We start from the raw sequence: 21,441 nt of genomic DNA on the forward strand, positions 1-21,441 counted from the left end.
GACTAATGTCAGGAAGTACTTCTGCATACAAAGAGTGATCATTATCTGAAATGGACTCCCAGGTAAAGCAGTAGAGGTCAATGCCCTAGAATAATTTATAAAAACAATGGGATGCTGAAAAGGAGGAATTTTAGGTCTTTCTGCTTGGATGAACTAAAATGGACCAAATGGCCTTCCTCATCTGTAATTATCTTGTGACACCCATGTCCAGCACTTCCTGTTTGACTCCCTTTATTCTGGTTTCTGCCCTGCCGAGAGCACTGAGATATTGTCAATGTCAGCACTCCTGTCCCAGCTGACTGCAACCATGGTGGACTGTTCTTTCTTGTTTTCTCATAGTTCTTTACATCTTTCAAGACGATCAAACACTCCATCCCTCTCTGTCATATCTCCACTGTGATCTGCCTCCAGGCACTGCCCAACCTGACCCAAAACAACTATTCATTTCCTCCAAAGGCCTTTCCCATGTTTATATGGTCACCTTCAAAATGCCCCAAGTCTAAGACAGTGGCGCTTCCTATTCCTCATTTACAAGCTGCCCCTTGGTGAAATTATCCAGCTTCCTTACGGATATTGATGACACTCAACTTCACGTCTCCAGCACCACCCTGGACACCAGTACTGCGGCAATTCTCTCTGACTGCCTGCCAGATCTCGATCAGCCAGAACTTTCTCCAGCTTAACACTTCCAAGACAGAAGCTTCCACAATGAACTGCATGCCTCAGGAACCCTGAAGGGATTAGTGCCTGGGGCACACAGTTTCTAGCAGGAACTAACAGGATGAACAGTTTTAATGTTCAGTTGGAGAAGGGAGCAAGAGTATAAGGTGGGTTGTGTGAAGTAGGGTTAGGGAAGGATAAGAAAATAGAGATCAGAAAAAAATTGGAAATGAGACAAGGATTTTAAAGTCTGGGTGCTGGGAGGTTGAGTAACATAAAAAGTTAACAAGGCTAGAGATGATCGGAGTATGGGACCTAGTGTGAAACACTTGACCCACAGCTGCCCTACATTCCCCTCAGCCATGTTGTGATCATCTTGCAGGGAATGCATGCTGGGAGAAGGTTGCATAGAAGGAAAGAATGTATTCATGGTGGCATCTGAAAATGAGCAGGAGATAGGTTCTGTGCCTTGAGCCACCTACACAGATTTCTGGCTTACTTCCTTCTCTCATCCTTGATGCACTTATAAGCATGAAGTTGCTGTTGAAATAGGTCTTCACTGATAAAGTATCCACAGCAGACTGGATGACTTTACTTTCCAGTGTTATCATTGATATGTTTTTAAAAATTCCCTTTCTGTCACTCCACCCTTGACCACATATGGGATGCTATACTCATGAATGATGCTGCACTCAAACTGCTAGGAGTAAACTTTCCAAAACCTTCTTCCACTGCCAGGACCCACTGATGGGTGTTCTGCTCCTAGAAATTTAGCCATTCTTATTGATGAGTGGAAAATTGAGGGCTAGTGCCTGGGTGTAAGTTTGTGCCGATGATTTGGGGACATGATAAAATCTCAGCTTCTGTGTTCAAGTTCTCTAAATGACTGTGAAAGGAAATAAGCTGCTTCGCGAGTGTTAATACCAATATCAGCAATAATTGCAGCTGTTCACCAAGGGATGCTGCACACTCTGAATTGAATTTTGTACTGTATAGTCATTCTGGAAAGGCTAGCACGGTCTTTTGTGCGTACTGAAAGGGCCCGAGTACAGCATTTAGTGTAATTTATTACTGTAGATGTTAAATCTTATTTGTTTGTTTTTTATTAGATCTGGTCAAAATGGAGAAGGCAGGCAATTTAATTAGAAATAATGTTATTAGGTCAACCATTACTTTGATGAAGTTCAGAATGACACTGATGTTCCAAATTAACCATGTTACTTATTTTATTGGATAATCATTTGTGGAGATGGTTTTTAAAATTTAATTGTACTTCCAGTCTCTGTGCTAGTCATAAATAAAGTATAAATTTTATAACAGTGCTATATTTCATTGGACTTAGTACCCTTAAGCTTCTGAAATAAGGCCATTGAGGGGGAGGCCGACTTTTTTACTGGTTTAAAATAACTAGCCCTAAAATTAAACAGTTGGATACTTGTGTACAAATACTTAAAGTCTTCGTCTGAAATTCATCTTTTCTTATTCATTCATGGGATGTGGGCATCACTGGCTAGGCCAGCATTTATTGTCCATCCCTAATTGCCATTGAAAAGGTAGTGGTGAGCTGCCTTCTTGAACCACTGCAGTCCGTTTGGGGTAGGTACACCCACAGTGCTGTTGGGAAGGGAGTTCCAGGATTTTGACACAGTGACAGTGAAGGAATGGTGATATAGTCCCAAGTCAGGATGGTGTGATGGTGTGTAGCTTGGAGGGGAACTTGCAGGTGGTGGTGTTCCCATGCATCTGCTGCCCTTGTCTTTCTAGGTGGTAGAAGCAACTCTAAGGAGCCCAATGTGTGTTGCTACAGTGCATCTTGTAGATGGTACACACTGCTGCCACTGTGCGTCGGTAGTGGAAGGAGTGAATGTTTGTGGATGCGGTGCCAATCAAGTGGGCTGCTTTGTCCTAGATGGTATCGAGCTTCTTGAGTGTTGTTGGAGCTGCACCCATCCAGGCAAGTAGAGAGTATTCCATCACACTCCTGACTTATGCCTTGTAGATGATGGACAGCATTAAATTCAAATCAGGCTCTCTGACAGCCTGATTTAAATATTACAATGACGTGTCCTGCGTCTACAACATGGGACACAGACACAGCACACATCCCCCGCCATAAAAATGGTTGCAGGCATGTAGCTGGCAGGTTGGGGACTTGTTCGTGATTTTAAATTTTTATCCCCCCCGATCCTCTCCTGCTGGTTGAGGGAAGTGGTAATATCGATCCCATTCACTTTAATGCTTTTCCATACACTTAATAATAAAAATTAGAATTAAACTTCAACTATCTCAATGTCACAATCTTTCTTTGTCTTTTTTTTTTGTCTTCTTTGTCTTTGTCTTTTCCACGGCCGCAGAAATGTCCTTGACCTTTTTAGATACAATGAGCACCAGCTCATGTGCCATCCCCAAAATATCGGCCCAACATCTCTAACTCCTTGTTGGAGCATGCAATCTGTGACTTGGCTGTTTGTACTCCACTACAATTTCTTCAATCCATCGCCGCAGGATTCCTAGCCTCTGACCTGCTCTTGTAGCCACGTTATTTATATGGCTACTCCAGTTCAGTTTTTGGTCAGTGGTAACCCCAGGATGTTGATAGTGGGGCATTCAGTAATGCCATTGAATGTCAAGGGGAGATGGTTAGATTCTCTCTTGTTGGAGATGGTCATTGCCTGGCACTTGTGTGGCACAAATGTTACTTGCCACTTATCAGCCCAAGCCTGGATATTGTCCAGGTCTTGCTGCATTTCTACATGGACTGCTTCAGTATCTGAGGAGTTGCGAATGGTGGTAAACATTGTGCAATCACCAGCGAACATCCCCATTCTGACCTTATGATGGAGGGAAAGTCATTGATGAAGCAGCTGAAGATGCTTGGGCCTAGGACACTATCCTGAGGAATTTGTGCAGTGATGTCCTGGGACTGAGATGATTGATCTCCAACAACCACAACCATCTTCCTTTGCGCTAGGTATGAGTCCAACCAGCAGAGAGTTTTCCCCCTGATTCCCATTGATTCCAGTTTTGCTAGGGCTTGATGCCATACTCAGTCAAATGCTGCCTTGGTGTCAAGGGCAGTCACTCTCACCTCACCACTGTCTTAGGGGAGGCAAAATAAATTAGTTATTAATTGAACTAAAATTGTGCAAAGAGGAATTTCAGACAAAACTTTAAGAGTTTATACGCTGGTGTCCCACACATGGCAATGCAGTAATTTGGAAGGCACTGTGCAGGTTGCTTACAAGCTGTCCCCTTTAAGATTACCACATGTGTGCAGCCGTGCAAAAAAGATTTAAAGGCACCGCTCATTGAAATGAACAAGTTATGCACAACGAGGGGACATTGGTCCCTCAGTGTCATTACAAGGCACAAGGCAAACCAACAGGGTTGTCAGAAATATAGACAGATGTCTCATAAAATCAACACTGATGGATTGAAGAAATTGTAGTGGAGTATAAACAGCCAAGTCACAGATTGCATGCTCCAATAAGGAGTTAGAGATATTGAGCCGATATTTTTGGGATGGCTCAGTGCAAGCTGGTGCTCATTGTATCTAAAAAGGTCAAGGACGTTTCTGCGGCCGTGCAGAAAAAAAAAGACAAAGAAAGATTATGACATTGAGTTAGTTGAAGTTTAATTTTAATTTTTATTATTAAGTGCATGGAAAAGCATTAAAGTGAATGGGATCGAAATTACCACTCCCCTCAACCAGCAGGAGAGGATCGGGGGGGCGATAAAAATTAAAAATCACCAATGAGTCCCCAACCTGCCAGCTACATGCCTGCAACCATTTTTATGGCGGGGGATGTGTGTTGTGTCTGTGTCCCATGTTGTAGAGGCAGGACACTTCATTGTAATATTTAAATCAGACTGTCAGAGTGCAGTCGGGAGCCTGATTTGAATTTAATGCTGGACGGCTGGGTTTCCCAGGGCTCAGGAAATCTGATTCTCCTGCACCAGCCCCACACACCCTAGCAAATCTTATGCTACTTGCAGCCTCTGCTTGCTGCTGTGATGGGTCGAACACACACAACCCCGCAATCCCAAAGCTTCCGCCCTGCAATCTGTTGACCCCCCACCTCCCCCACTACCCCCTCAACCCATGATCCCTCCTTCCTTGATTACCAGACCAAACCCTCATTTCCACCCCGCTCCCCCGAACTTTCCAACTTGGCTAGGCTGTCCCCAGCGGTCCCCAACTGCGGCCTTCTACCGTAGGCTTTCCCACCAGAGCTGACCAGGGTGTTAATCTGGCCATCAGCCAGGCGGGAGATGGAATAAAATATTCTAATGGTCTTGCCATTATACTTGACCGGACCTCTACGTTTCCAGAATTTCTGAGATTCGGCCCACAAACACATTCCCTGCTCACTCTCTACCTCCCTGTATATATTGGAGCCAATATGTTGATATCAATGTGGGGCTTTTGGAAGAGTATTTTTTGTAGATATTTATTTCAGTTTTATTTTAACTTTCTTTATCTTACAGTATCAAGCTGTCTATTAGCCCTGCCCCTGCTTAATTTAGTCGTCTTGTCTAAATCTGTAACCCTATATTACTAGTATTGTTTCCATCATGCTGTTGTCAGTGGTTTGCGTGATTGTTCTTCCTGTTCTGGTGATATTGTAAAGTATCTGCTGCAGCCAACATTCTCGTGCTCTCTTACTCCTTTTTATCAGAAGTGCCTAACTGCCTTTCCATGTATTTATTGCAAGAAGGTTTCTTGACTTACTCCAGCAGAACTGAAGTTGAGCTTTTAATTCTTCTAAATCTATTGATTTGTATCTTTTAAAGCATCATACAGTAGTTGAATACATTTTTATTGTTGGGAAGAGGTCAGTCCCACTGCTGCCCCATCTCCCCCTTCTCATTCCACAGTTGAGAGGGCAGCCTGCTGACCCACATCCCAGCTTCTGCCAATGATAGTAGGAGGTCCATGAGACCAGCCTGGAGGGATGATTCCTTCCAATTTGCCCTACCATCACATCCTAGCTGACATTACAAGCTGGCTGTGTGGGTTTATAATAGGCATTGACCCAAGTCCCACCACTGCACAGCAAAGAGTCCACCTTTGCATTGCAAAAACATCCCAATCAAATACTTCTACTTCCCACAGTTCAGCATGCAATCTGTTCCTTGGTGATGACTATTTGATGAGCTTGACAGCATTCTCCTGTAGATTGTGTATGGTGTATTGATCTAACTATGATAGATAACATTTAATTCAGTTACAAAATCATTTTCTGTTCATTTTGACTCGAGTCTGTTTCCTGGTACAAACTGCTGTACTATTTCAAATTAATTTTAACATTTCTCCTGAGGATGCTAGTCAACAGGCATATGGTAATATAGCTTGAGACATTGCTACCGGGACACTTTCACTCAGCTTCTTTCAGATCGACCCTTTCACTGCAGCATATCTTTTGACAACTTTCAAAATGCTCATTTTTAAAAAATATAATCTCTGAGATTTGCCGATTAAATTCCACATGAGTGTTACAAATTGGAAGTTGATAAATGTATGCAGTCACAAAATAGTTTTTCATCTACTTTTGGTCAGAATATGGTTTCTTTTAACAGTTCTTGGGTCTGATTTTTCCTGACCTCGGTGCTGAACTAGAGCAGCTTGCGCTCGTCTGGGGCAGGTGCTAATTGGGCTGCTAACATGATTTAGGGACACCCCTCAGTGCAGACTCAACCCCTGGCTGGGTCTAGTGTAGAAAAACAGGGCAAGAAACAGGAGTACAGTTGCAGGCCTGAGAGGCTGTTGACTGTGTTGCTGGCCAGAATACCCTAAAGTCCAAAGATCCGATGGATCAGTATTTAAAATTTTAAAACTTATCTTTGGGGTTCTCTTTGGCTTGCTATGGCCCCCCTCAGATCCCTATTTGGAGGGAGATTCCCAGCACAAGTCCTCTAAATGTTTGTTGGAACACCCGCAGATTTGGGCTGCAACTTTAGAAGGCAGAGTGGAGATTATTGAAAAAGTGGAAACCACTCCTCATCCTCTCAGCTCCACAACAGGGTAAGTAAACAAGTTAAAACTCACTTTCTGAGAGGCAGGCTCCAGCAGTCCCTTTAAGGGACGTTGGTGTGGGTATCAAGCTCCTGAGAATACTAACTGCAGTAGGCCTGGCCCATGCTGCAGTCAGTCACCAATGAAGTTTGCAAAGGGCCTGGACACTTATGCAAACTTTTATCATTGCGCCAGGTAGTGTGCCTCCGGTACAGAACGTGCATGTTCATGTCGCTTGCTGTATTGGACATTGGGCACCCACTTCAGGCCTGTAAAATGGGTCTAGAACCAACAAATTTCTAAGCCCAGTTGTTGTAAATACTATTTCTTTCATCACTCTTCAGCTGGCAAGCTAATCCATTTACACGGCAGCAAGGAAGGTGCCGCAACAATTTTGCTTTCCCCCCCACCCCCCCAAAAGTGAGGTGAGCACACCAGTAGTGCCAAAGATGGTACAGTTGCCAACAAAGAGTATGTTAATGCCCGTGACCCTGAAATGTGGGGCTGGGCCAGAGATGCATCCTTGGTGCAGACAATAGTTCCACTCTACCACAGGTCCAGAAGCTATGGGAATTTCTAGATATTTCTTTTACCTTTTGCACACAATTATTATCAATATGAATCTTATTTATATACATTCCCATAACACAAATGTAAGCACAAAATTGAATCAGGATAGCTTGGCTTATTACCTGATATGTACATATAAAATCCAGTTCTGATCAATGGAAATGGTTATAGAATATCAACAATTTTTAACAATACAAAAGCTTAGGCCTGACAATCCGTTCAATTTTTCAGTCTTCAATCAGACCTGTTCTGAAGAAGGGTCACTGACCTGAAACGTTAGCTCTGCTTCTCTCTCTACAGATGCTGCCAGACCTGCTGAGTATTTCCAGCATTTCTTGTTTTTATTTCTGTTTATTATCATATTCTGTTCCTCACCATTGATTGTGGCACTGAGCTGTTAGCCACAGTTTCAGCCCCTGGTCTGTGTGAGATGTTGATCTCAGGCAAAAGTGATGGTTGGGTGCCAGCATCCCTAAGCTAGTGAGGACAAAATAAAGCAGGTTAGCTGCTATTGATTACTGTAAAGTGACCTCTGTATGGAGGTAGGGTGTGGACATGATTGGTTTTAGTCATGGTGCCCGCCACGATTAAAAGACCTGTCAACTCTCACTATCCAAACAATGCATGTGGGCACACTATTGAAGGGTGCCGAGTACCTTTGGTACCCAGGTATTCGTCACCAATTTCAAGTAATGAGAAGAAAAAATTAGAGTGAAAAATACTTTGCAGTTATGTCTATTGCCCTAGCAGATAGCTATAGGCATTTCCTTATTTTGAAAATTTTTGATATAGGTGTTTCTAAGTAGTTGACTATGCCTGATATAAACAAATTCCCAGCACAAAGCCTTATCCACCAGGAGTGCATACTGGGGATTTCGGCATGACGTCCCACATTTTAAAATCCACTTAAAAATAATAGACTGAAAACATATGCTAGATTACAAATAAACTTTGAATTGTCATGCTGAACTGTTATTCAAGGTTTATTAGGGTAGTAGAGGTGGGAGGGAATCTGACTTTGGTAGAAAATGTTGCAAGGGTTAAAAATGAACTCAATGGCGTGTGTTTGCCACAGGGAGAATTTACAACACAGTTGCATGTTACAGGTGAACTTGTGGCATTGTATGTGTGCTTTTTTAACTGAGTACTCTAATAAATGCTTCCTCGGTAAACGAATAGGCATTTAAACAAATACATCTAAGTAGTGTTTTTAAATTGTTTAAATGTTTTTACTTCAAGTTTTCCAATGTTTTTAGTACTATGCATAACGAACAGCTAGGATTTCAAATAGTACATGGGTCGGTTGGAATAGGCACAGTGTGGCAAATGACCTTTTCTCATTCTATACTTACCTTAACTGTTTTTAAGGAGAGTTTTCAAGACTATGAAGAGGATTAGCAAGGTTCATAAAGACCATTTGCTCACCATGAGAAAGGGTTCAAATATCAGCGGGCAGAAATAAAAAATCAGTCAATTTAGAAATAAACAGGAAAGTCACAAAGAATAATATATTTGTGGAATAAGTTGCCAGTTACTTGGAAAGGCTTGAACTAATTAGCCATAGTCAGCATGAATTCACTAATTTATATTTTCTTTAATTCCAAGTGAACAGATAATAAGAATTCAGTGCTGTATATATGGATATTCAGAAGGCATTTGATAAGATGCCATAGTGGAGAATTATTACAAGTTAAGGGAAGTGGTAGCTGCACAGCTAGATGACTAGAATACAGAAAGCTGTGTAGGGTAAATAGATATCTATGGGCGGCACAGTGGCGCAGTGGTTGGCACAGTGACGCAGTGGTTAGCACCACAGCCTCATAGTTCCAGCGACCCGGGTTCAATTCTGGGTACTGCCTGTGTGGAGTTTGCAAGTTCTCCCTGTGTCTGCGTGGGTTTCCTCCGGGTGCTCCGGTTTCCTCCCACAGCCAAAAGACTTGCAGGTTGATCGGTAAATTGGCCATTATAAATTGCCCCTAGTATAGGTAGGTGGTAGGGGAATATAGGGACAGGTGAGGATGTGGTAGGAATATGGAATTAGTGTAGGATTAGTATAAATGGGTGGTTAATGGTCGGCACAGACTTGGTGGGCCGAAGGGCCTGTTTCAGTGCTGTAAATCTAAATCTAAAAAAAAAATCTAAAATCTATTGATTGGTAGGATCTTGGTAGTGGTGTGCCTGGGGCTTCTTTTCTATTTATATAATGATTTGGACATAGGCATAAGAGGAACAATATCAAAGTTTGCTGGTGATACCGAATAAGGGTAAACTAAGAAAGAATACAGGAAATGATACGGGGAGTCAGACAGTCTGGCAAAGCGGGTTTATAAGTGAAAATGAGCATGAAGTAGTATATTTTGGGGACTAGGCCAACAAAAGGAGATATACCCAGAACATTAATGCCATGAATTTCCATGGAGGTTCCTGTGATTGTTTGCCATAATTTAATCTGCCAAGTCTGCAGAGTTTCTGTAGATATTCTGCCAACCTATGGCAGAAGTTTGGGAGAAATCCCACAGAAATTCCATCTCAGCGACTCTGAAGAGAATGGAAGAGGAGAGGTCTCTTGAGGTGAACCTTTAATGCGGTCCTGAAAACCTACCTCTTTTGACCTCAAGACATCACCCTTCCCTATCTTTTTAGCCTGCTCCCTCATTACAAGCCTTTGAAATCCCTGCAATCCTCCAATTCCCGCCATTCCACATTCCCAATTTTTATTGCTCCATCATTAGTGGGTGTGCTTTCAGCTGCCTGTGCCCTACACTCTGGAGTTCCCTCCTTAAACTCCAGCTCTGACCCCAGAAGGCTTAGCCTCTGACCAAACCACCTTGGCATGGATGGCTGCAGTCTCAACTGGCTGGCTGAGAGGTAACAGCAAGGCAACTGGCAAAGTGGCAGTGGTGGGAGCGTGAATGCTGTCATTCTGAGAAAGGACAGCAGGTTTGTGCTCCACAGAATTACTGCCACTCCCCTAGGCAATCCTAGCATTGTGTTGGAGGACAGATTGCTGGACTGATGTGCAATCCTGCAAGCCACTTTGAACACTGGTACCTGGAGCTATGATGGCTGTAATCTGAGTTTAGAATAATACAACACAAAAGGAGGCCTTTCGGCTTCTTGTGCTTCTGTCAGCTGTATGAAAGAGTTATGCAGTTAGTACCATTCTCCTGCCATTTCCCCATAGCCCTTCAAATTTTTCCCCTTCAAATATTTAACCGTCCCCTTTGAAAGTTATTATTGAATCTGCTTCCACCACCTTTCCAGGCAGTGCATTCCAGGGTCTAACAACTCACTACGTAAAAGATACTTCTCCTCTTCTTGCCCCTGGTTCTTTTGCCAAAAACCTTAAATCTATGTCCTCTGTTTACTGACTATTCTGCTACTGGAAATAGTTTCTCATTATGTACTATCATAATTTTGATAATCATAATTAAATCCCCCTGTAACCTTCTCTGCTCTAAGGAAAATAATCCTAGCTCCCTCTAGTATCTTCACATAACTAAGTGGTGCATCCTTGGTACCGTTATAGGAGATCTCCTCTGCACCCTCCCTAAGGCTTTGACATCCTAAAGTATGGTGCCCAGAATTAGACACAGTACTCCAGCTGAGGCCTAACTAGTGGTTTATAAAGGTTTAACATAGTTTTGTACTCGATGCCTCTGTTTATAAGGCCATGGATACCATATGTTTTTTTCACAGCCTGCTCAACTTGTCCTGCCACCTTCAAAGACTTGTGAAAAGACAGGTCTCTCTGTTTTTGCACCCCTCTAAAATTGTATAATTTAGTTTATATTGCCTCTCCTCATTCTTCCGATTAAAATGTGTCACTTCACATTACTTTGGATTAAATTTCATCTGCCATGTGTCTGCTTATTTCATCATTTTGTCTGTGTCCTCCTGAAGTCTGTTATATTCCACCTTGCTGTTTACCATGTTTACGAGTTTCGTCTCATCTACAGCTTTGAAATTGTTACCTGTTTACCCAAGTCCAGGTCATTTATATTTGATATAAATTAAAGGCCAGTTTAAAATTTCAAAACCAAGGTTGATAGATTTTTGTTGGGTAAAGGTAATAAGGGATATGAAACCAAGGCAGATAAATGAAGTCAAGTTACAGACCAGCCATGTTCTAACTGAATGTTGGAACTGGCTTGAGGGGCTGAGTGGCCTGCACTTGTTCCTTTGTTCCCAAGTCTGGTGAAATAACTGTCTTCCTGACCTTGATAGGTTTGTTGAAACACCAATATGAAAGTAATAAAGTTATTCAAATAGCCTGAGTAAAATTGAAGTAGAGAAAAGTGAAAAGAATCCTGGAATTCAGTAATACATTTACTGCTGGGTGAATAGTCATTAACAGTGCCATGCAGTATCAATGGCTCACTAATGGCTGATTCAGGTACGAGATTAGAGGCCATCATGGAGAGTTCACTGGACTCGGCATCCATTGTCAGTGCATCATCTTGGAGCCACCTCAATTTCATAGAGACCCTGATTAACTCTCCCTTCCCAGGGAAGGACAACGACTAGTTGGCTATCAGACCACTGATAAATGCAGTTTTGAGTCCTTGCTAGGTGGACAGCAGGCATGGTCACAAGTGGCATGGTGAGCATGACAAGGTGTGTGACTGCATTACCACCATCCTTCTGATCACATCATTAATATGTCCCATTGAATGGTGATTCCACAAGATGGAAATACGGAGCTTCAGCAACATCTGCATGTACATTTACATGCATGGCAGTAAACTGAGCCTGCCTAGCTTCAGTATGAGCTTCCAAACATTGGATGGTTTCTACCTGTGCTGCAATGGAAGCTGAGACATTGGCCATCTGATGCTATAACATGGATGGGTCTGCAAGTATTCTCCTAGAGTCTGCCACTACTTGCATGGCGGAGAGAATGGGCTCCAATCTCTGTGTGAAGCCCTATGGCAAGTTGGTGCCAGACTCTTCCATGCTCCTTGGCATTGCTGCAAGCTGAGGTGAGGTGAGAGTGACTGCCCTTTACATCAAGGCAGCATTTGGCTGAGTATGGCATCAAGGAGCACTAGCAAAGCTAGAGTCAATGTGAATCAGGGGGAAACCTCTCCACTGGTTGGAGTCAGACCGAGCACAAAGGGAGATGGGTTGTGGTCGTTGGAGGTCAATCATCTCAGTTCCAGGACATCACTACAGGGGTTCCTCAGGGTACTGTCCTAGGCGCAACCATCTTCAGCTGCTTCATACTTGATAATTCATTCATGACCCTCCATCATAAGTGAGAAGTGGGGATGTTCGCTGATGATTGCACAGTGCACAATGTTCAGCACTGTTCGCGATTCCTTAGATACTGAAGCAGCCCGGGTCCAGATGCAGCAAGATCTGGACAATATCCAGGCTTGGGCTGATAAGGGACACGTAACATTTGCATCACACAACTGCCAGGCAGTGAACATCTCAAACGAGAGAATCTAACCATCTCCCCTGAATGTTCAATGGCATTGCCATCGCTGAAACCTCACTATCAACATCCTGGGGGCTTACCATTGACCAGAAACTGAACTGGATCAGCCAAGTAAATACTGTGGCCACTAGAACAGGTCAGAGGCTGGGAATTCTGTGGCGAGTAACTTACCTCCTGTCTCCTGAAAACCTGTCCACAATCTACAAGGCATAAGTCAGGAGTGTGATGGAATACTCTCCACTTGCGTGGATTGGGGCAGCTGCAACAACGTTCAGGTAGCTCGACATCATCCAGGACAAAGCAACCCACTTGATTGGCACCATTTTCAATATTCACCCCCTTCACCACTGACGCACAGTGGCAGCAGTATGTACCATCTACAAGATGCAATGCAACAACTCACAAGGCTCCTTCGACAGCACCTTCCAAACCCGCGACCTCTACCATCTAGAAGGACAAGGGCAGCAGATGCATGGGAACACCACCGCCTGCAAGTTCTCCTCCAAGACACACACCATCCTGACTTGGAACTATATTTCCAATTCCTTCACTGTCGCAGGGTCAAAATCCAGGAATTCCCTTCCTAACAGCACTGTTGGTGTACCTACACTCTAAGGACTGCAGTGGTTCAAGAAGGCAGCTCACCACCATCTTCTCAAGGGCAATTAGGGATGGGCAATAAATGCTGGTCTAGCCAGCAATGCCCATACCCCATGAACAAATGAAAAAAGGCTTTCTGGCAGATTTGTCATTGGACCAAGCATTGCACCGTGCATACCTATTAGCCTTCTTTTGTAGGCCTCATCTGCATTCTCTGCAGCAGAATTTGTGTACAACCTTGCCTTCTGGTGAGCTAGCACTGGCATTGCTCTTGTTCACTACCCTGGATGCAGGTCACATGTGCCTGGTGTGTTGCCATGGGCAGATTCTGCCTCTAAGCTACTCTCTAAAGTATGCACAGAGTTGGTATCTGAGCTGGTGGCTGTGAGTATAGGAACAAGTGATGCTGTTTTTTCTTCATCACTGTCTTCCTGTTCTTCCACCTCTTTTGCTTCCTCCACTGCCTGGTTGTAGTTCTTAGGTATCTGAAAGGAGAAAGGCACAAAGGTTGTGTTGTGGTGGCAGAAGGGGAGAAAGTAGGAGGTGCATGCTTGCACCATCTGCAGCTTGGGAATCGGAAAGGACTATGGGATGAAGGGAAAGTGGGATGTGAGAAGGAGGATTAGATATGAGCATACTGTCATCTTTGATGGTTCAGCCCCACCGCTGAACATGGCCTCAGTCATGGCTGCTCCAATAATGGCGAATACTGTCTCCTGCACTGGGGAATTGGGGCATGTAGCTGTGCCTGTTCCCCTCTGGTTAGGTGCTGCTGCCTCTGGCTATATACCACTTTGGCCTGCAAGAGAGAGGGAAGTGTTTTAGTGAGTGTGGTGCTATCTGTTCGGGTGGTGGAGCTGTCATGTTGAATAGCTAGCATTGTATGCAAGCTGTGAGATGTGAATGCAAGGTTTGCAGCAGTGCTAAGTGTGTGAGGGTGAGGTGAAACTTTGAATGTTAGGGATGAGTCTTGATTGATGGAGGTTGCTGGTACATGAGTGATGGGAGTATGATGATTTGAGCAGTGGTTCAGGCGGTAGAATATATCACATTTGAAGATACATTAATTGACCTTGACCACTCATATGAGGTCATTGAACATTTTTGGCACTACATCAGGGTCTTCAGGGCTGGACAGCTGGCATTGACTGTAATGGCTGTCTGCTCCCATTGCATTTGCAATATCTGTCTCTGGATGGTGAACCTATCTTCATCTCCTGCACCAAGACCTCCTGTGCAGCATCGGGGACCCTTGGCACATGCTGTTGCATCATTACTCTCCCTTCTTGCAGGTCAGACACTCTTTCCTCAGCCACTTGCAGCACCTACTCCAGCTGGAATGTACCACCTCTTTAAGAGATACAGGTAGGCTCTAAGTAGTGCAGGATAACTTTAAGTGGTGCTCGCTTCGCATGAATTTGGGCCCCCTACTGAGGCTTGCAGCCACTCAACAGCACATTTAGCACTGGGCTGCACACTACAATCATTTAAATGAGCAGGCGGCAAAAAATTTGCGTGCGGCCTGCATCGGAAGCAATGGACGCGGATTAATCTCGCTTCAAGATCCCCACATTCCTTTTCGGGCATTATCAAATTTTGCCCCCAATCATTGTTAAAAGTGGGGGTCCAGGTAGATAAAGCCATAAAAAAACTATGAGATTCTGGGTTTTTTATATATAGAAGCATTGAATATTTAAAAACAAGGATAAGAGGTTGAATTTATATAAGACATTGTTTAGGCCACAATTTGAATATTATATATGCATTATAAATGCAGGTCTCATTTTGCTGGTGACATTACTGTGAAATGTTTTTCCCTTATAAAACCATCAGTTCTTCATTATGGTATAATTTCCATGAAATACGTATTAAAAAATGTTCCTAGTTAGTTGTTGTCTCGTGTGGCATAATCAGTAATATTGCCTGTTTCACAATTTGTATACATATTTTCATGTCATTATGAAACAGCAAATCATGGAATAACTACTTGTCATGAAATTTAACAATATCCATTATCAACATGAATGCAGAATTACTAATGACTCATGTCCTCAAAGCTAGATTTCATAAATTTGACAACTTCACGTTACCGCCCTTCACAATTGTTTACCTCTCTCTGTTTATAACAGAACCTAGAAATCTGCTTTCAGCAAGAAAGATAGCGTCAAAACATTGTCCTTTAAAATTGATACTTCATTTGCAAGGAAATAATGGTGCACATTTTTTAAGTGAGTCAAAAAACAGATTTGTTTTTGTCTTATTCTGTTCTTTGTGTGTGTGTGTGTGTTGGTTTTGCATTTGTGTGACTGTTGTACGTGTATTTTGAATAGGGGGTTTGCAGGACCTTCCGGAATGTAAACATTGCAATAAAATAAATATTTTACAATCTCAGCATTTTTCCTACATGTCCTGTTTACATGGAGGAAGTCTTGATGTGCCCTACATGGCACTGAGCTATTTTCAATTTACTTTACCAGTGTGCTGATTAACCCCTTTGAGAAGGGTCAATGTTGCGTTAGATAAGGGCATGGGTCCCAGTAAATCACAAAGAGCATTCTCTTTCAGTAGACCTTTTAGTAAAATTCTACCTTCGAGGTCACATACAATTGTCTTCATTTTTTCACAATAGTGTTTTGTTTTGTTTTTCTTGTTGACTTGTGTTGAATTTGTTAGGTTTGTATTTTGAGAGGGGTGAGTTGGGCAGAATGGGCTCTCATTGAATGGTGATTTTCCAGCACCGGGTGCAGCCTGTGCCACTTCTGCTCATGTTGCCCACTGTTGCATCCAGGATCTAGTAATCAGTCCACAGGTTTGCCGAGTATGTTTAATTTAAATGGCCCTGAGCTATTTTCTAAGGTGTTCCTGTAGCTATGCTATAAATGTGCTGTGATTTGCCATCTGAAATCTCATCTAATCGGTTTCATCATTCTACAATCGAGAATCATGAACTGTTTTAAACTGGCAAAACACAAATAAATAAATACATTTTTAAAAATGGGCAATGTGATTTTTTTTGGCAAAGACCCAAATTGTGAGGGCACAAAGATTGGGATTTTATCTGCGCGACAGGGATCTCAACCTCCGGCTAAAGCACCAGCAAGAGCCCCACATCGCCTCCTGTGCGGAAGTCCCGCCACATTTCATGCCAATTACGCACATAAGTAAACAGTGGCGGACCTTTCCCGGGATTAAGGACCCCAGCAACAGAAGCCCCGTCTGCTGATTGACCGGCAGCTCTCTCACTGAGCAGCAGCACTGCAGAGGCTGTTGTCGGTACTGGACTCACCGGAGGCGCTGGACCCAGGCCACAGGTGAGTCAGGGTGGGGGGGTGGATTTGTGGGCTGGGGGTCGCGGGGGAGGGGGGATATAGGTGGGTCGGCAGCAAGGCGGGGGAATGGCTCTCAGTGGGGTCCCCTTTCCTGATGCCGGGTCCCTTGATCAGGCACTGTGCCTTTTAACAAGGGACCCCCACACTTCCCCACATGACCCCCGCACCTTGGCTGGAGCTGGCAAGCAACCCACACAGGTTTGCTAGGCATGTTCCCCACACGGCTGCTGCCGCTAGGCTGATACCAGCGGAGGTGGGATGAGGCCCTTAATCGGACTTAATTTGGGTGGATGCTGGAAGGTGGCAAGAATATTATTTACATGGAGAGAGATTGCAGAATGCTATGGTACAGAGGGATCTGGGTGTCCTTGTACATGAATCATAAAAAGTTAGCATGCAGGTGGAGCAGATGGAATGTTGGCATTTATTGCAAGATGGATGGTGTATAAAAGTAGGGAAGTCTTGCTACAACAGTACAGGGCATTGGTGAAACCGCACCTAGAATACTGTGTACAGTTTTGGTCTCCTTACTTGAGGAGGGATATACTTGCGTTGGAAGCAGTTCAGAGCAGGTTCACTAGGTTCATTCCTGGGATGAAGGAATTGTTTTTATGAGGAAAGGTTGAGCAGGTTGGGCCTATACTCATTGGAGTTTAGAAGAATGAGAGGTGATCTTATTGAAACATATAAGGTTCTGAGGGGGGCTTGACAGGATCGATTATGGAGGATGTTTCCCCTCATGGGAAATCTAGAACTAGGGGGCACAGTTTTAAAATAAGGGGTTGGAAAATCCAAATGGATCCCAAACTAAGGGGTCTCCCATTTCAGTCGGAGATAAGGAGAAATTTTTTTCTCTCAGGGTCATTAGTCTGTGGAACGCTCTTCCCCAGAGAGCAGTGGAGGCTGGGTCACTGAATATTTTTAAGGCTGAGTTAATTAGATTCTTGATTGAGGAAGTCAAAGGGTATAGGGGGTAGGCAGGAAAGTGGAGTTGAGGCCACAATCAGATCAGCCATGCTGTTATCAAATGGCAGAGCAGGCTTGAGTAGCCAAATGGTCTACTCTTGCTCCTAATTCATATGTATGATCGTATGTATGTTAGCTATCTGGGATGCTGTAAATAAGATTCTCATAATAAAGTAATTAAGAAAAGATCCAGAAGTAATTGCGGGTGATTCAAGTGTTTGGATGTGGATTGCATAAGGACAAGCTGTTTGCCCATGCACAGTTGGTTAACAGCTGAATTTCGAGACTGGATTCAATACTTATAGCCAAATGGTGGAGGAACCTGACTTTGTGAAGAATTATCAGGCCTAATTTTGTGAGAAGTTAATGCGAAGCATGGGACCTTGCAGGTAAATAGGTGGGGGTCAGAAAAATGGAACTTATTCTCACCATGTCTGATTTTTCTGCTGGGTGATTTGGGCAGGTGGGAGGAGTTAGAAGTTCTTTTTCGCGGGCTTTTTTTACACAGTATAGTTTACTGTGCTGCACATGCATTTACAGTGCCAAATTCCTTTCAACACAAGTAGCACCCAAGAAGATTGGGAGGATGAGAATTGCTGTTATCAAGTTCCATTGTGTTATATTATCTGAATGAGGGGACCCCCTTAATGATGGCACATCAGCTACAAGTACAAAGATACCTCACATGTTTTATGTGCTCCTGCCACTACCCGAGGGTATAGCTTGTGTTAATCAACCATATCAGTCCTAACTGGGCAGATCCAAGGAGACTTCTCTTTGCTTCCACCTTACTGCAGACAGATGTCCAAATTATACTGTTTGCTGCTGTCTGACCTACAGAGTGGGACAGCTCTTTCTGTTGCTGTGAAGATCATCATGGCAGGACATTTCTGTGCAAGGGGATATTTCCAAGCCACAGCAACAGACATCTGGAAGAGAAAAAAATTCTCCTTTCATGAAAAGAGCAAGTGCCTTTAAACAAAATGCTTGAGATGTGGGTAACTGGCAGAGCGGCATTTATTGCCCACCCAGAGGGCATTAAGAATCAACCACATAGAGTGTGACTGGAATAACTTGTCAGCCAGCCTGGGTTCCCTTCTCTGAAGGATCATAGTTGGATTTACGACAATCCGATAGCATTCATGGTCATTTTTCGAATTCAGTTTCACAACTTGCTTTGTGAAATTTGAGCTCATGACCTCTGGGTTGGTAGTTTAGTAACATAACCACCAGGCTTCTGGAGCTGTCATACTTGCTAGAGGAAACCCTTGCATTTCTTTCTCTGTGGAGTACCACCTGGAGAGGGCACAGAACTTTTACCATCCAGTTGATTTCCTAAGATTCCAGTGCATTATAGTTGGAACTCATGTGGCCAGTAAGGCTTTGCAACTCAACACCATAAGCTACATGAACCCAAAGTGTTTGCACTCTGTTACATGAAAACATGACTACACAATAGTGGCCCTGTGAAGGCTTATACTGTCATTAGGGACTTGCTGTGAGGAGCAATGCTTACAGGCCTACAGCCCTCGATATTTTGTGGATTATAACAACAAACTGATTTCCCAATCTGTGTTCCTTGTGAGTGCTGTTTCTTGCTGGGAGTGCCTGATTGTAAAATGTTTTTATTATGCAACAGGCTATAATTCCTGCATTTGTGGAAGAAGAAAAGGAAACATTTGGAGGGTCTGTACTCTCAGGTTCCAGTAACCCAGACTGGAATAATTCCACTCCAGCTTTTGCACTCCCCTGCACCTGGCCCCACCCCAACCCAACCCTGGCCCTCATAGATTGGGCCGCACTCCAAGGAACCTAGCCCAGAGGTCAGTCAAGTGACCGACATTGTCGACAGACTGCCCCAGGCTGCTCAGTTTCTGGCTGCAGCACAAGGCAACTAAGGTCTGTTCCTCATAACATACTAGGTCTTCCAGAGGTACTACTGGGGGTTGTCTGGTATGTTCCATCTGGATAGCTGCCCAGATCCCACTCCGAAGGGAAAATCTACCCTAACGTCTCTTTTAAACCTAAAATGACTTCTGACTACAGGTGAATTAGCCTGTAGTAATTCTCCCTTTTTTTTTGTTCCCACAGGTTGCATGTATGAAAAAGGTGCCAGACATTTTTATGATGACACCTGTGTAGTTCCTGAAAAGTTTGACAGTAAGTGAATCTACATTTTTGTTTTAATATTACTGTGTCATAAATGGGATTTATAGGTTGGGATGAGAACGAATTGTAGAGCAAAATGTGTCTGTTTTGGGCAAAATTCCAAAACCCAGGACAATTGGGGATTTATTCAAGTACTAAGAAAGAGAACCTGTCAAATTGCAACATGCATTGGCCCAAGATGGCCCAACTTTAATTTTAGAGCAAACGGTGGAAACTTAGATGGATGCATGATGGTCTCGCTGATTCCTGGGTTTTATTAATAGAGACATAGAGTACAAGAGCAAGGAAGTTGAACTTACATAAGACACTAGTTCGGCCTCAGCTGGAGTATTGCGTCCCATTTTTAGGAAAGATGTGAGGGCATTGGAGAGAGTACAGGAAAGATTCATGAGAATGGTTCCAGGGATGAGAAACTTCAGTTACGAAGTTAGATTGGAGAAGTTAGGACTGTTTTCCTTGGAGAAGAGAAGGCTGAGAGATGATTTGGTAGAGGTATTCAAAATCATGAGGGGTCTGGACAGAGTAGATGGGGGGAAACTGTTCCCACTCATGAAAGGATCGAGAATGAGAGGGCACAGATTTAAAGTATTTGGTAAGAGAAGCAAAAGCGACATGAGGAAAAACATTTTCACGCAGAGAGTGGTTAAGGTCTGGAATGCGCTGCCTGAGAGTATGGTGGAGCCAGGTTCAATTGAAGCATTCAAAAGGGAATTAGACTGTCGTATGAAAAGGAAGAATGTGCAGGGTTATGGGGAGAAGATGGGGGAACGGCACTCAGTGGAGAGCCGATGCGGACACGATGGGCCAAATGGCTTCCTTCAGCAGTGTAACAATTCTGTGATCTTTCGCTGAAGTTATGGCTACTAATCAGGACAGTTGCCTGAGGAAATTCCCCAAAATTGTGTCTGCTTGCTTGGTGGTCCAGTATAGACAAAGGAACTGTCTCCTTTCTGTTGGTGGGAGTGGGGGGAGTGGAAGGGTGGTTGGAAAGGATTTTGGAAGTTACAGTACTGTTGAGAGTGAATGGTTGATAGAAACCTTCACAATGAAGGCATTTTTTTTGGAGTCAAGGGAGTTTGTGGGTGGGAAGGTAGTGGGGATCCTGTCTTTAGATTCATGTGATCTGAACCTCACATGTAACTCTGAATCCAAAGTCCAAACACCATGTGATATTTTCCACAGGTACAACTATGTCAACAGTTGTGCATTTGCAAGTTTTTAATAAATGGTACTGTGACACAAAACGTTATTTCCCTTTTAAAGCGTTGAGAAATTCCAGTAATACACAGCCATTGCTTTGCTGTGTGAATACTACATTGAGCGCTGCAGCTTTCCTGGCATCACACGGGCCCCCTGCTGTTTGAGGAGCCTGGCAATGCTGTGGAGGCAGCCTCTCGCTGGGAAATCGGTAGGCCATGGGTGGCTGAATTAATTGATAGCATCAGGGGACCGCAGTGCTCACAGGGGACCAGGAGCGGCTGCAGGCACTCTTCTGGAGGGTTCAACCCTCCACCCTGAGGCCTCTCACAATACTTTGTCATCTTTTTCACCACTGAAGAGGAAGGCCTTCCTGAGCACCTCCATTTCAAGGCACCCCTTAGGTCTGCCTCTTCTCCAGCAGCATCATCTTTCCTGGTGGGACTGCCGTCTGGACATTGCTGCGGGCCCACCTATTGGGCCTCCCGCTT

General features: G+C 43.8%; 1 protein-coding gene across 2 annotated transcripts in view; it reads left to right on the forward strand.

The window, feature by feature from the left end:
- The window catches only part of etv1 (ETS variant transcription factor 1), a 134,573-nt gene that overhangs the window by 81,087 nt on the left and 32,045 nt on the right, over window positions 1-21,441 (forward strand). For both annotated transcript variants that reach the window (XM_068051163.1, XM_068051173.1), the window contains one exon: window positions 19,676-19,744. In XM_068051163.1, coding sequence (XP_067907264.1) covers window positions 19,676-19,744 — 69 coding nt within the window. The remainder of the gene's footprint in view (window positions 1-19,675; window positions 19,745-21,441) is intronic.

The sequence above is a fragment of the Heterodontus francisci genome, chromosome 2, assembly GCF_036365525.1.
Source record: "Heterodontus francisci isolate sHetFra1 chromosome 2, sHetFra1.hap1, whole genome shotgun sequence".
NCBI classification, from domain to species: Eukaryota; Metazoa; Chordata; class Chondrichthyes; order Heterodontiformes; family Heterodontidae; genus Heterodontus; species Heterodontus francisci.